Source organism: Arachis hypogaea, chromosome 19, assembly GCF_003086295.3.
Source record: "Arachis hypogaea cultivar Tifrunner chromosome 19, arahy.Tifrunner.gnm2.J5K5, whole genome shotgun sequence".
Lineage (NCBI taxonomy): Eukaryota > Viridiplantae > Streptophyta > Magnoliopsida > Fabales > Fabaceae > Arachis > Arachis hypogaea.
In genome coordinates this window covers 6,556,336-6,571,554 of record NC_092054.1, presented here as the reverse complement: position 1 = coordinate 6,571,554, position 15,219 = coordinate 6,556,336, and the positions used below count along the sequence as shown (strand labels likewise).

The 15,219-nt window shown below is 32.2% G+C and overlaps 3 protein-coding genes and 4 non-coding genes across 7 annotated transcripts; 6 read left to right on the top strand and 1 right to left on the bottom strand.

Moving 5' to 3' along the window:
- Positions 1 to 517: 517 nt before the first annotated feature.
- Positions 518 to 5,282, bottom strand: LOC112777488 (uncharacterized). The gene is made up of 11 exons (XM_025821873.3): positions 5,087 to 5,282; positions 4,758 to 4,823; positions 4,589 to 4,656; positions 4,187 to 4,220; positions 3,559 to 3,628; positions 3,332 to 3,389; positions 2,988 to 3,113; positions 2,338 to 2,429; positions 1,621 to 1,699; positions 1,070 to 1,148; positions 518 to 951 (listed from the first exon to the last, which is right to left on the bottom strand). The coding sequence occupies exons 1-11, from the start codon at positions 5,091 to 5,093 to the stop codon at positions 872 to 874; spliced, it is 759 nt and encodes a 252-aa protein (XP_025677658.1). The 5' UTR covers positions 5,094 to 5,282; the 3' UTR covers positions 518 to 871.
- Positions 5,283 to 5,859: 577 nt separating this feature from the next.
- Positions 5,860 to 8,345, top strand: LOC112776410 (elongation factor 1-delta). The gene is made up of 8 exons (XM_025820571.3): positions 5,860 to 6,204; positions 6,510 to 6,595; positions 6,708 to 6,824; positions 7,042 to 7,129; positions 7,206 to 7,326; positions 7,453 to 7,566; positions 7,823 to 7,994; positions 8,126 to 8,345. The coding sequence occupies exons 2-7, from the start codon at positions 6,510 to 6,512 to the stop codon at positions 7,984 to 7,986; spliced, it is 690 nt and encodes a 229-aa protein (XP_025676356.1). The 5' UTR covers positions 5,860 to 6,204; the 3' UTR covers positions 7,987 to 7,994; positions 8,126 to 8,345.
- A 150-nt stretch (positions 8,346 to 8,495) lies between these two features.
- Positions 8,496 to 13,072, top strand: LOC112775840 (large ribosomal subunit protein eL28y). Its single transcript, XM_025819737.2, has 3 exons — positions 8,496 to 10,308; positions 10,663 to 10,826; positions 12,655 to 13,072. Exons 1-3 carry the CDS (start codon positions 10,080 to 10,082, stop codon positions 12,799 to 12,801), a joined length of 540 nt encoding a protein of 179 aa, XP_025675522.2. The 5' UTR covers positions 8,496 to 10,079; the 3' UTR covers positions 12,802 to 13,072.
- LOC112781801 (small nucleolar RNA R24) lies at positions 11,470 to 11,559 on the top strand. Its single transcript, XR_003192559.1, has one exon. It is a non-coding gene; the product is annotated as a small nucleolar RNA R24 (small nucleolar RNA).
- Positions 11,699 to 11,787, top strand: LOC112781803 (small nucleolar RNA R24). Its single transcript, XR_003192561.1, has one exon. It is a non-coding gene; the product is annotated as a small nucleolar RNA R24 (small nucleolar RNA).
- Positions 11,999 to 12,088, top strand: LOC112781802 (small nucleolar RNA R24). Its single transcript, XR_003192560.1, has one exon. It is a non-coding gene; the product is annotated as a small nucleolar RNA R24 (small nucleolar RNA).
- On the top strand, positions 12,272 to 12,359 carry LOC112781804 (small nucleolar RNA R24). The gene has a single exon (XR_003192562.1). It is a non-coding gene; the product is annotated as a small nucleolar RNA R24 (small nucleolar RNA).
- Positions 13,073 to 15,219: the final 2,147 nt, after the last annotated feature.

Here is a 15,219-nt window from a genome sequence, read left to right as displayed (position 1 = left end):
TTTTTTCTTTTAGATTATCATTTATATTTTATACGATCAATGTAAAAGATGATTACTACTTTTGCTGATATAGCATTATATAATTATGTATATAAAACCATTTTACATTATCAGTGTATCAAAATTAAATTCAATAATTTAATCTCAACCAACTAGAGCATAAATTTGGTAGTAGTTCATTATATGTACTACTCAATTCATTTGTTATTACAAGTACTAATCAATTCCATTTGTTTGTTATAAATGCAATTTATATATATTTTTTTAAAAAAATGGAACCTTTCAAAATTCTAAATAGAAATCACTAGTTAGATAAAATGAGATAATAAAACTCGATATTCATTCAAGAGTCCGTAACATGCCATGCCACATCATTTCCTAAACATTTTTCAACAGGGAAATGAGAAACAATCTTAAAATTCGAGGTTCAATTATCCCATTCCAAACTTTTAAGAAATCTAAATTTCAAGCATGTAGAATAGAAAGTAAACAAAAAGAACAAACAAGGATTCGTAAGTTTTTAACAGAAACATTTTTACATTGATACACACATTCACAATGGATCAAATGCATCCAATTTCTTTTACTTCAAGTTGATGAGTTGAATGTTTGTGCATCCATCGGCTACTAATGCTTTTATAAAAATTCAAGGATGACAACCGACAACTACGAACAAAAATGATTTATCAGATTGAAATCTGCTTTTAGTGAAAGGAAATGTCACACATCTAACATTTTGTGATGAATACTCATTTCCCCCTAAATAATATCATTGAATCAAATACTTTTGTATCCTACAAGGATGGCAGAAAATCCCCAAAGTCGGCAAGTTGAATTGTAAAACAATGCCTGATAGTGCTGTGCACACAGTTTAACTAGCTCTCTTGGAGGAATGTGTGGATGAATCAGATTTTTCGGCCAGGTAATGTTCAAGCATATCCTCTTCATCAACTGCCATGACACAAAACAAACATCAGTTTCTATTCTTGTTTATAAATAATAGAAAAAATAAATTATTTTTTTTACAAAAAAAGTAATTTGATTCCGATGGGGAGGAAGAATCAGAGACCTTCAAAATCGTCATCATCAAAATCAATATCTTCCTCATCCTCCTCTTCAGATTCCTCATTGACAGCCGCTGCACCTTTCTGTAAGGGGAAAAAAATAACTGGTAGTATTTATATACTTACAAAGTTTAAGGAGAATTATTGAAAAGTATCGGTAGAGACGGTATTTACAAATTATTTAACATTGCGATTAATACCATGATATTTAAGATTCGAACATATTCAAGTGTCATTAATCTTGATATGCAGTGAACCAGTGGATACGGCTTAATTTTAACCAAGTCACACTTAACTTCTCTTAATTTGAAGAGTTGAAGTACCAAGATAAATTTTTTGTTTTTTCAGATTGCTAGCAGACTTTTTCTGTTACAATATCATATCCTACTTGCATCTTTTTATATGATTAAATATTAAATAATTAAACTTCATTTGATCATATACTTTTAGTTATTAGAGGGAACTTAGATGCTTGATTTGAAGAACTTATGAGCGTATAAAATTCAGGTTTAAGACATGAAAGATAGGAATAGCTATTGTAAAGACAAAAGCATACCGCTCTTCCACTTTCAAACCATTGTCTACCACTGAGCTTCTTTTCCTTGGGAGCTGTAAGTGCAGACTCCGGCATTAACCTGCAATTAGGACAATTTAATTTTACATCAAAATTTACACTTACTTTTTTAGATAAAATCACCAATTACTGTATTGACTAATCCTTTGTAAATATCCTCTACTCTAGTATGTTATTTGATAAAATGTGGTTGTCATACTGCATCTTTCTAAAATTTAACTTAATTTTCAATTAGATCTCTATAGTTTAAAAATTTTAACCAAGTCTTAATATTAATATAATTTTTAACTCAAATGCTTGGGATTTCACATAACTCTACAGACTCCTAATGAAGTTTGTAAGATTAAACACAAAAATCTATTCAATTGAGCTAAAAATTCGCAACAATATATTGCTCTAGGGACTTGATTACAAAATCGTTTTCAATATAAGGACCTGATTAAACAGTTTAAACCTATAGAGGCCTACTTAAAAATTAGTCCAACCAAACTATAAGGACCTACAACTCAATTAAACCCTCCACCCTTCTCTCTTTTATATTCTTTTTTTCCCCTTCCATACGTAGTTTTTGAAATCTCCACCCTGAATAATAATCAGGACTTATAAATGGAGAATATTCATCCGTTTGCATAACCCCTTTGTATTTAAAAACTTATTTAGAAATGTATACCGCAGAAGAAAAGTAACTGAAGGGCTTACTTGGCTCGCTCCAGCGCCAGTTCAGCTTCAAACCTTTCTCTCCATGCCAAAAATGTCTCAAGGGTAACTGGTTCCCCATGGGGTACCACTACCTAATAGAGGTGGAGAGATAAAAGATTGTCAAATAGCTTCTTCAGTACAAAATTTAACAGGCTAATGCTTGGAACCTTAAAATGAATATATTGCTGAAGAAAATGCTTTTTCATCTTAAATCTTAAGTTGATATTAAGGCAAAAACATGAAAAGATACAAACCAATACCTTTACTACTACAATTATTAAGAATAAAAGGTTATCCTCAGAGCATACTCAAATAGAATACAAGTAACTGTATAAATAAATATTTAAACAAAAGGCAACTGGAAAAGAGAAAAATGCAGTCCATGTGCAAGACATGCATCATTTTGCAAGAAATTTTAAGAATTACAAAAGTGATTTGCCTAAAACAACTTTAAGTCATTCAAGTTGTATCAGAAGTCGTAAAACACATTGAAAATCAAGTGGGCCTAACTCACCCCAAATACTAGCTTCAGAGGTAAGGGTTATTTCATAAAGATAAAGTCAAACCTATAATATTTAATACTTGAAATGAAGAAGGCAATTAACTAGTAAAAGTTTCAAAATAAAATTCATAAAATTGAAAAGTCATACATCATCCTTGGCTGCCTCTTCTGCTTCAGCCTCTGCAGCTTCAGTGTCTTGAAACTTCTCAGCCAACCACTCTTTAGCCGAGGTAACCAGAGTGTAGATCATAGCCATTCCCAGATTTTCAGATGCCTGTTAAAAAAATGGGGCGCATCAATATTCATCCACAAGTAGTCATCAATTCCATCACCATCAGTTATTGTGCACAGATGCATTCATAACTAGAAACGTATTTAATTCAGAGCGAGCACTACAAAGTCTTTCAATGGGATAGCTACCAATCAATGCTATAATAGCATAAATCCCTAATCATGTAACAGATTAAAAAACTAACATGGAAAATAGACCACCTCTTGGATAAGTTTCTCTTTCAAATTCTTTAAATCTTCAGTATTTATTCCTTGTAAACTGTTAGCATAATGAAACACAACATTAGCATATTAATGTTAGTGTATACTAAACAAAACAAAGCCATAAGTACTGCAGTTGAAATCAACTGAACATACAAACAACAACAGCAGCAACAACAATAACAACAACAATAATAATAATAGATAATTATAATAGCAATAGTGACCTTTTCACATTCAGAAGAGGAGGTTCATCAGGATACTTTTCTGTATGTGAGAAGATCAAAGCCAGTTGAGCTGCACGCAAAATGGTTAAAAAGAATCAATCACATCCTTTGTAAATTGCACATCAGATGACAATATGTACAAAAGCTGGTAACTAACACTCCAAAAAATATAGCAGTAACTTAGGAAGACAAAATAAAAGAAATGCCAAAATATAAAAAAGTTTGGAGAGGGTTGGATGTGCTCTGAATCAGATCAGTTTCCCCAACTAGGTTTTCAGGTTTTTGGAAGTAGAAAAGAGGCAAAATCTGGGGCAATGCAGTATATCCCATGGTTTGGATTATTTGATTGGAACACAATTACACACTTTCAGTGATAGCTTTTCAAACAAGGAAGTTTTGGGGATAGATTAGGCATTTAGCCTCTATTTAGTGTAAAGCTAATGAGCGTTTTGGAGGACTTTCCCTCTCAACTATGAGAGGATTAGAATATTATCCTTCAGAAATCTCTTTTTCTTTTGTTCATTTGCTCTTGTAAAGAAGATCTCTTATCCTCCTATCGTGTATTATTCTTCTTTCACGAAAACAGAGAGGGAAAGGAAATTATACATTAAAGAGAAAGAGAAATAACCTGGATTGTTAAATGATCCATCAGTATCATCATCCTGCACCAAATGAACAGCATATAGATAAATGTAAGGGTAAATTATTTGATCAGAAAAATGTCCGAGTAGCAAATTTACTACATTAAACTAAGCAGTATTCACAACACCCCATGCACACACAAACAAAGAAAAAGATGTTCTGCTATTATCTAAAATAAGAATAATTTTGTCAACTAAGAATAAAGAAAGTCAAATTCTACTACATTGATCAAAACTCACTGGTTGCAACACTATTAAATCAAACGCAAAGATATTCCACAATATATAAGCCGCACAAACCAATTAAACCACAAAGCAACATTCATAATTATTCATGTCTTACACTTACTTAAAAATGCAGTGTAAGTAAAAGTAGAGAGAACATTAACCTGGGCAGAGACCGTTATTTGGAAGCAGCGGTTAGAAGTACTTAGGCCACTTTCACCGGAGTGTATTTCTACAATGAAAACAAGCAAACGAAAAATTGGTAAATAAAAAAAAAAGTATATTATTATCATTATTATTGGAAAAAAAGAGAGTAAAGGATAAAATACAAACCTTTGAATTCATCCATAAGTATAGCTTCTAATGCTTCGATCTCCATCTCCTGTTCTTGAGTATAGTCTGTGCAATGCACATGCTCAAATTCAGTAACAGAAGAAAGCTCAACTCGTTTGATGCATTCTCATACATCATAGGGAAAAAAAATAACAACAACGAAGAATCGCATAACTGTGAAACAAATCAAAGTAATTCTAATGAAACTTAGATGAATGATTCGATGCACGACAAGAACAATAGATTAAAGCTAACATTAATCACTGTACGAGTGAACAATTAGGAAAAAAAAAAGAAAAAAATGAGTAAATGAAGGAATTAATGAGTACCGGTCATGGTTGCAGTTTGGGAGAGTTGGAAATTGGTAGAGAGATGCGTGTGGAAATGTAAAGAAAGAACAGAGAACAGTGTCTCAGAGCACCATTTCCAGTTGCTGAAAAGCTCTAAAACCTAAGCAGCCAAACGCACCGTTTTAGTCATTTTTATTAGAAAATATAATATGTTAATATAAAAACTTTTAAATTTTCATTCAAATAATTCTTTGGAAGAAGTGTTTATTTAGATGTCATTTACATCTTAAAAACTGCTATTTATTTAAAAAAAAAAATTCAAAATTTTTATTATTATTATAAAAAATTATATTTTTGTAACAATAAAGTCATCATCAACCTTATCTCATTAGTATTTTTTAATTTTAATATTAAAAAAATATTATATTTTGGGTCATTATTATAGGTTAGTGTGTTTCACCTAACTGGATCAATTTTTGTTAAAATAAAATTAGATGGTCAGTTTTTTAAATTTTATAAATCTAACTCATTGATTTTTTATTTTTTAATTTAATTTTTTTTATTTGTAAATTTGACCAACCAATTTGTTTTACAGTAAAAATAAAAAAAAATTAACTATCCACAAAAGAATTTTCAATTTATACACTTTTAAATCCAAACTCATTACTCCTATTAAGTTAAGATCTTTTAGAGTAAAAAATTATACTGATACATTCTTTTGCTGATGTTAAAAGTTAAATTAAATAATTTTTACGTAAGTTTTCTTATTAGAAAATGCTATAAGATAAAGAATAATGTAAAACTTGCACTTTGATGACTCAAGGTCATTGCAACATCTACATTTTTAAATTTTTTTATTATCTAATTCTTGATTTGATATTATATTATTGTGTATTTTTTTTTTAAATAAAAGTAAAAAATGGGATATATCATATAGCTATTTTTGGCCACTTTAGGGTGGATTTTAATTTCAAAAACTTACAGGAGTGTAACTGCAATTTGATCCAAAAAATGAAAACCCTAGCACGGGTATCATACATATATAAGATACAGAACTTGCTGGTTTTGCCTCCTTCACAAGCGCATTCTCGATCTGCCTCTTCACTCTTCACACTCACTAGAAACCGCAACCGCCGCAGCCATTCCTTTTCTTTAAGGTCAATTCTTCTTACTACTTGCAAATCTGTTAAACCGTTCTTCTTAAATATTATTTGTTGTTATGCTTATTATTGATAATTCACACTAGTAAGAATTGTTCCAAGTCATTCGTCGTGTGTAGTGATTCAGGCGTGAAGATAGGAATTGCTTTCTTTAACTTACAAAGTAGATCTGTAGGTCATCAATTTCTGAAATATCTTCACGAATTTCTAATTTTACTGTTTGATTTCACTGCTTTACTGTTTTGTGAGCTGTTTTCGATAATATTATCAATAATTAACCACAATTTTTGCATGTTTTGCAGATGGCAGTTACATTGTATGACCTTGGCTCTGCATCTGGGTTGAAGAAGCTTGATGAGTACCTTCTCACCCGCAGTTACATCACTGGGTATGTTACTGTTTTGCATGTCTCTTTTTATATTTTTTTATTTTGTAGTTTCTCATAATTATTTATTATTTATACCACTGTATCTTATGCGTTGTGCTTTTACATGTTTTAGGTACCAAGCTTCAAAGGATGACCTTACAGTGTATGCAGCTTTATCAAAAGTTCCATCTGCTGAATATGTGAATGTGTGCAGGTGGTACAAGCATATCGATGCATTGTTGAGAATCTCGTAAGTTACTTTCACCTCGATATATTTTACCATTTATATGTTAAACTAATGGAAATTTATTCCCGATAAGTTTGGTTGTTCTTTGTGGTTTGTAGTGTAATGATTGTTATCTATGAGTGTGACAATTTGGTGGTTTGGTTGTATGTGCTAAATATTGGATTTTCCATGCGTAATGCCTGTATTTTTGTAACTTTTCTCCACGATTTTGATACTTTAGGGGTGTTTCTGGTGAGGGATCTGTTGTCACTGTGAAGTCTTCTCTCGTCGCTGAAGCTGTTGCCACTCCTCCACCAGCTGACTCTAAGGCAAGTATTTTAATAATAGATACAGGCTGCATTGTTGATTTTTTGTTTGGATGATCATTGACAGAATGCAATACAGGCTGCTGCGGCTGATGATGACGATGATGATGTGGATCTCTTTGGTGAAGAGACTGAGGAGGAGAAGAAGGCTGCCGAGGAACGTGCTGCTGCCCTAAAGGCATCTGGAAAGAAGAAAGAGTGTAAGTTATTCTCTTGTAGTAAGCTAGCAATTCACTGAATTTCATTTGGATCTGCCCCGCATTCTCTTTTTGTTGCAGCAGTTTGTCACTTGTGTGAGCATTTGTTTTTGCTGTTTTCATTTTCAGCTGGAAAATCATCTGTTTTGATGGATATCAAGCCATGGGATGATGAAACTGACATGAAAAAGCTTGAAGAAGCAGTGAGAGGTGTTCAGATGGAAGGATTGCTTTGGGGAGCATGTATGTAACATTTTCTTTATGTTTCTTATTTTAGTTTGCACATAGTTATTAATATTTGTAGATTCTGTTATTCTGCTAACAGCATTCTTATAGATTTCATAAAATAGTCAATACAAATAATGAGATGAGCTTCATTCTTGTAAAATCTTGTATTTTTTATGTAATTGGGAAAATTTGTAGTCTACTTTATATTTTACATCTCAAAGCTCATTTATTGTTCCTATTTGTGGTTCTGATTTATTTTATTGATTTGCAGCCAAACTTGTTCCTGTTGGGTATGGTATCAAGAAACTGCAAATCATGCTTACTATTGTGGATGATTTGGTCTCTGTCGATTCGCTCATCGAGGAGCAACTTACAGTCGAGCCGATCAACGAATATGTCCAGAGTTGTGACATTGTTGCTTTCAACAAAATATAAATTGTGATGTAAGTGGATTCAGGCTCTTCCTATATCCATCATTTCTCAAGGTTGCTTTATAATCAGCGATAAGATTGCTTGTCTATGAGCTTATGGTTATCATATTATTCTAATTCTGTTTCGTAAAAATTTATTGCAGAATCTACTATTAAAGGGGGACTTGGAAAGGTTTTAGAACTTCTATGTTAGGAACTACTGGAAGTTGAGAATGTTTTTTGTCTGTTCCATACGCCATTGTTATTGTTCTATGATTAATGATGTCGACTGTCTTTTTGGAAATGTGATCAACTGATAATTATGCTTTGGGTTGGAATCTTTTTGGTATTCTATTTGCCAATGATAATGATTTTGTTATTTTAGTTTATGTTTAAGATATGGGTGAGAAGGTTAAATAGTGGCTTAAATTGAATGTCCAGGCATACATGAGATTAAATCCCATTACTTGTGTTTTCATGGAACCGAAATTGATGCTCTCAATAAGACTGAGATTTTAGCTGTCTGAATTTTAAAATTTTAAATTATTGTATGTTCAAAATAAATTATAACTTCCACCAAGCCATCCTTCTTCCTCTTCTTGCCAGTTCAAAGACGGGGCATTTGTTATCAAGTACAATGATTAATCTCGTATTGATTTTCAAAGTAAAGGTCAAACCTTTGTCATTTGGTTATAGGATGGTGAACCTCTTCCACGCAATCACCCCTAGGCCTATCTATAGATTATCGAATAAAAAAATTATCTGTTATTTTATTACCTGAATAATCATGAAAAAAGGATTTAACTAAATAAAAATGTCTTGAATTTGAGATAGATATTATCATTCTGATTTTGTTAGTAACTTGACATCATTTTTATGTTTAGTGTTGTCATCGGTTTTCATGCAGGCACGGACCCCTCTCACCCTCCTGCAAGAGGGTGCATGAGAGATGGATCCTCGTAAATATTTATAAATATAAAGTTTTAAAATTTTTTTACATAATCATAAATTCAATTTAATTAACTAAATATATCAAATTAAATATAATTCAAGTATAAATTTAACATAATTTATGTATAGAATTTTTAACATACAAAATAAAATAAAATAAAAAAGGTATTTAAGTAAATTTAACATAATAATATATACACAAATTTTTTAACATAATATAAAAATACTATGATAATATATATATATAAAGGCATTTAACTAAAATTTCTTTCGCGAGGAATTTGTGAGTTCTCGTGGGTTAAATTTCTTGCAGTGTAAAAAAAAGAAAGGTTTATCATGTAAAAAATGATACCTGATAATTGTGATTATTTTTGTTCAAATTTTAAATGATAATTGATAATAATGTTTATTTTTGTTTAGATTTAAGTTTTAGTTTATATTTTATAAAGACTAAACTATAATTTTTTGAGTTAAATGTGAGCTTATAACATAGCACATCAGAAAAAATGGTTTACTCTCCATGTTACAAGAGGTTCCAGAGTAATTGTATATTTTAAGTAATGATACATATTTAAATTTTTTTATGAACCAAGTTCAACTAAATTAAATAACAAAACTTAGATTATTGTTAGCCATAACTTTTTTTGTTATATTAGACTAAATTAATTAGACTTTGTTAACAAAAAAAACTTGAATATATAGTATTATTCTTTTTAAACAACTATGTAAAAATATCGTTAATGAGAAGTGGAAAGGTCCTCACTCCTTTCTGTAATCTATCCTCAAATTAAAACATGTAAATCTAAATCCCAAAAATATTAAAGAAAAGTAAGATTATATCTCAAATACATCATGAAAAAAAAAAAAGAAAAATCTCACATGTATTTGTCTTCATCTAAAATTTATAGTTGATAACCGTTAGGTAATAATTTAGTTAAATTTGTCAAATTATTTACAAATTTTTAACTATCAACTTTACATAAAAACAACTGTATGTGAATTTTTACCCCAAAAAAAGCAATTGCTAATAGCCTAAGACTAAATCCTTCTATTTTTTTGTATTGTTGTACAGTGGGCCGCTAAACTGGATCAGTAGTAGTCTTAGACCATGGACATTTTAAAACCGGATAAACGGGTCGAACTTACCGACCCGATCAACTCCGATTCATGTTAATTAGGGTTTCTCCATCGTATTATATAATGGTCTATAAGAACCCTAATTCTGTGTTGCAGTCGAAGAAGGAGAAGATGACGACTGTTCCAGGGCAATTGGTGTGGGAGATCGTGAAGAAGAACAACTGCTTCTTGGTGAAAGAGTTCGGAAGGGGCACTCAGAGTGTTGAATTCAGCAGAGAGCCTAACAATCTCTACAATCTCAACTCCTTTAAATACTCAGGTACCTTTCATCATCATCATAATTGGTAAAAAAAAAGATTTTTGCTTTGTTGGTTGAATTGGAATCTCCTTTCTGAGAAGAATTTGGGACAGTAAAAATGAGTAATTGAAAAAGATTAATTGCCAATTTTTTTTAAGTATAAAATGAAGGAAGAATAATTGGATGATTATTGCTTAGGTAGAGCTTGCGTTGCTACTTAGATGATTTAATTTTTATGATGATGGCTATGTGTATAGTGTTTATATACTGAGGCTAGTTTAGAAGTAAAGTGGTGTTATTGTTGGGTATGTTTATCAAACTTTTCTTTTTCACTTGTTTGTTGATTCAAAATTCATTTTATGTTGGTCATGGTAGGTTTGGCAAACAAGAAAACTGTTACCATTCAGCCTGCTGGTAAGGATCAGGGTGTGTTGTTGGCTACAACCAAGACCAAGAAGCAGAACAAGCCTTCTGCTCTTCTTCACAAGTCTCTGATGAAGAAGGAGTTCAGTAGGATGGCTAAGGCTGTTCAAAATCAGGTAAAAGGATGTTGATTTAATCTGTCCCTGTTTTCCTAGGTTGGATATTAAAAATATCCTGAGTTTTTTTTTCGTTGATGCTTAAATGCTGGATTATTCACTAGCATTATATACTGATTCACCATTCGCTAGCTGAAAATTGTGTGTATTTTTTTATGATTGAAAGAAATTTTTTTATATATTTTAAAAAAAACCTTTTAGGTTGATGTTGAATAGGGTATGTTTTGGTGCATAGTTTCTTTATGTTTTAGTTGTATGTTTACATTAGTTTGTTGAGGTCCATGGTGGTCCTGAAAATGAATGTTTGCTTTGCATTAGATGTTGTAATGATATATGCTCTGTTTACAACAGCTGTGCTCCCCAGAGGTCTGGAGCCCGACTTGTAATCAAGAATCCTATTTTAATTTCTAAATGAAATCTACATGTTACATTTTTTTTAGTTTGTTCATTAGAAGTTCTTTATGAATGCTATGTTAATAATGGAGCAAAGCTTCATGTGTTATTTTATTTTGTGTTGTTTGGATCAGTTGTACTTTTTTAAGATGGTTTTCTAGATATGTTGGTGTTCCAAGAATCTGTTCTGAATCCTTTTTTATTGAAATTAAACTTTTTTTTGAACCTTTGCTGACATGACCTGTTCCATGTAGTTGTGATGAGCCTATAACATGTAAGAAGAATCCCAAGTTGGGTTTCTTCAATGAAATATTCTTGTTACGCTTGGCTTCTGAGCTATTGAGCTTACATCATCCTGAAATTCCCTCATGAATGAGTGTATTCTTTTAATCTTTTCACTGTTGAGTTATTAATAGAGCAAATGTTGCCTCCCTTTTATTTTTTCTTATTGACCAATTGAGCATATACACATGTTCGCCCTAGTGGTGATGAGCCTCTAACATGTAAGAAGAACCCCATTGTTGGTTTTTCAGTGAAATAGTCATGTTACGCTTGGCATCTGAGCTTCTGTCATTCTGAAATTCTTTCATGCCTCATTACTATACTCATTGGATCTCCTCAGAGTGTTGAGTTGTTATAAATTAAAGGATGCTTCTCTCTTATTTGGTGATTAATCATTATATTAAATGATTATGTTTGGTGTTGTATTGAGTTTCCAATAAAAGTTTGCTTCACCGTAGTTCCTGTGATGAGCCTAATGAGTTGTACACGTCTTCTCCTTAGTGATGATGAGCCTCTAACATGTAAGAAAAATCCCCAGCGGGGTTTCTTCAATGAAATATTCATGTTACGCTTGGCTTCTGAGCTTATATAGGTTATAAATTCTTTCATGAGTGTACACTTTTTGATCCCTTCATAGTCTTGGGTTGTTGTAGGTCAAAGATTACTTCTCTTTTATGTGTTGATTAATCATTAGCTTCAACAATATTGTTTAGACAGGTGGGATTTTTCACCAATATTTTGCTTATTCTTGTGATACTTGTAATTAGTGCGTAGTGGTGATGAGCTTCTAATATGTAAGAAAAACCCTGTCTGGTTTATTCAATGAAATATACATGTTATGCTTGGCTTCTGAGTTTGTATCATTGTAAAAGTATTTTGAATGTATTGTTTTCACTTCATGTATTTGGTTTTATTCGAACAAAATTTTGTTGCCAATGTTTCTTATGCAAAATATTAATTCGCCTTTAAAGGCATATAAGCTTTATTTGGCCTTGTATGAATGGTGTGTTATTCCTATGTTTAACTAATTGTGGAATTTTTTTGCTCTGAACTTCTACTATGACTTTGAAGAATATTCTGAAGTTTTTACTTAACATGTCCATCTGTCTATATTTTCCTGATTTCTTTTTCTGAATTATGCAATGTGTTGCAGGTGACAAAAAACCACTACAGGCCTGATCTCACTAATGCAGCTCTTGCAAGGTTGAGTGCCGTCAATAGAAGCATCAGAGTTGCCAAGTCTGGTGTCAAGAAGAGGAACAGACAGGGCTTGAAGATCCGTGGCAGGAAGTGGAAGTGAATCAAGATGTTTTGCATTACAGCCTAGTTTGTGTTTCCTTTCTATTTTAGTGTTTGTAAAACTCTTTCAGATTTTGAGTTGTTTTTGAAACACATTTATATGAAACTGGAACTCATATGCTATAGCTTCCAATCTTTTCTTTTTCTCACATTCTTCCCTTATGGATGTGGATAATGGTTATCATGCTTTAATAGTCTAAAAAGAGAATTTAGTTTGGATGTTGTGTATCAGTTTATCAGGAAAGAATATATATATATATATGCTTTGAAAATGGTAATTTCATTAATTATTCTATAAACCAAAAATCAGACCAAAAGGATGAAATAGTAAGAGTAAATGGTTTGTATATGATGTATTTTTCTCTGCAAAGTGCTGCAACGAAAAACTTCTCTATTTATTAAAAAATAAATAAAACCCGTGAATTCTTTGTATAAATAATAACATGATAAAACGATCTATTAAGTTGTGTTTGGCTCAGTGAACACACAAATTTATTAGTATGATTGTGAATACATGGGCGAAAATACATGGGCGAAATTACACTTCTGTTCTTTTGAATGGGACAACAGAGACAATATTGAAAAATGGAAATATTTTTGAGTTAATAGTTAAAATCGTTCCTGAAAGATATTTCGATCTCCATTTTTGTCCCTGAAAGATAAATTTAATCAAAATTATCCTCAAGATTTAAAATTAATCACGTTAGTCTTTTCGGTATTCTGTTACTAATAACGTTAATTTTACTGACGTGACACATTAGTTTTTTTTTGTCTTTTTGGTCATAAGCTGTTAAACCCCAAAAACAAAAACAGAACCCTAACTATCCAGAACTTGACCCACCCGTACCCGCCCCGAAAATCCCTCCTCAACCCGTCTAAGTAGCTTCGAGCCTCCATTGTCATCCCGCTGCAACACAACCCCCGCAATGGTGGTTCTTCAAGCATTCCTTCATCATCCTCAGTTGGCAAGCCATCACATCTTTGAGCTGTTCCCCAATGCATTCGATAGCAGGTATTATGCTTGATATGCTTAATAACTGGTAGTTTGCTCCAATCATGAAATGTTAAACTGCAACCAATCCATCACTTTTCCTCAATTCCCAAGCTTAGGAACATATTCCTTATGAGCAAAATGGGGTGTCCCCACCACAGTGATTGAGGAACCAGTTGCTAGCCTGCAAGGTAGAAACATCAAGCCATCTCTCTTCTGTAATTCATCCCAAGTCATTGATATCCAAGAAGGACAGGACTCAGGCTTTCCTTCAATGATAGATTTCTCTCCGGATTCCACGTCATCAGCCGTGTCTAATTCTCCCCAAGCTTTCATCTCCAATGTCCATGCCTCATCTGTCATTCTCTCAAACACAGATAAATTATTTGTCCTATTCATTTGCCGCATGATTCTTCCAGTAATCCTGCCATACTTCTGAGGAAACCCCAATTCCAAAATTTCTGCTAAAAGGGACATGGCAATGAATTGGATTAGGGGTGGAAAGCGAGCACTATACCATTGATGCGGCGGTGGCAGCAGCTGTGGAACAGGGGATCTAAGACGTTTGATAGGTGGCAGAGGTAAGCGTTCAGGCAAGGCGTGGTATCTCGTAATATCCGGCGACGACGGCGGTGGTTACTGGAGACGGTGCGCAGCGTGAAGCTTGAAGAACCACCATTGCAGGGTTGTGTTGCAGGGGACGGGAATAGAGGCTCGAAACTACTCAGATGGGTTGAGGATGGATTTTCGGAGCAGGTACGGGTGGGTCGGGTTCTGGGTAGTTAGGATTATGTTTTTGTTTTTTGGGCTTAACAGCCCATATGACCAAAAAGACAAAAAAAATTTAACGTGTCACGTCAACAAAATTAACGTTGTTAGTGACAGAATAGACGGAGGGACTAACGTGATTAATTTTAAATCTTTTGAGGACGATTTTGATTAAATTTATTTTTTAGAGACGAAAATAAAGATCAGAATATCCTTCAGGAACGATTTTGACTATTAACTCAAATATTTTTGTATTGTTCTTAATTACCATCGAGTCATAGAGAGATAGTTCTCTTTTTGTGTCTCTATTTTTAGCTTGTAAAGGTACAAACAGAACTTTACTTAATTCTTTCTTTGTAAAAAGGGTGCAAGAACTTTCTTATTACCAAACACCACATCACTATTCAAGTAAGTGTGTAGGGAATTAACTTGTATGAAAACAAATATTTCAATATAATTAATAGACAAAAAGTAATTTTAATTTTTTTACCAAAATATAATTGATAAACAAAAAATATTTTATATAGATATCTAAGTATCAAATTATTTTTACTTTTCAATTTTTTTAAAAAATAATTTCTTTTTAGAAAAAACATCCAAAAAAGTTCTAATAAGCACTTTCATGATAAAACACATTTAAATAATCCGAATCATTTTACA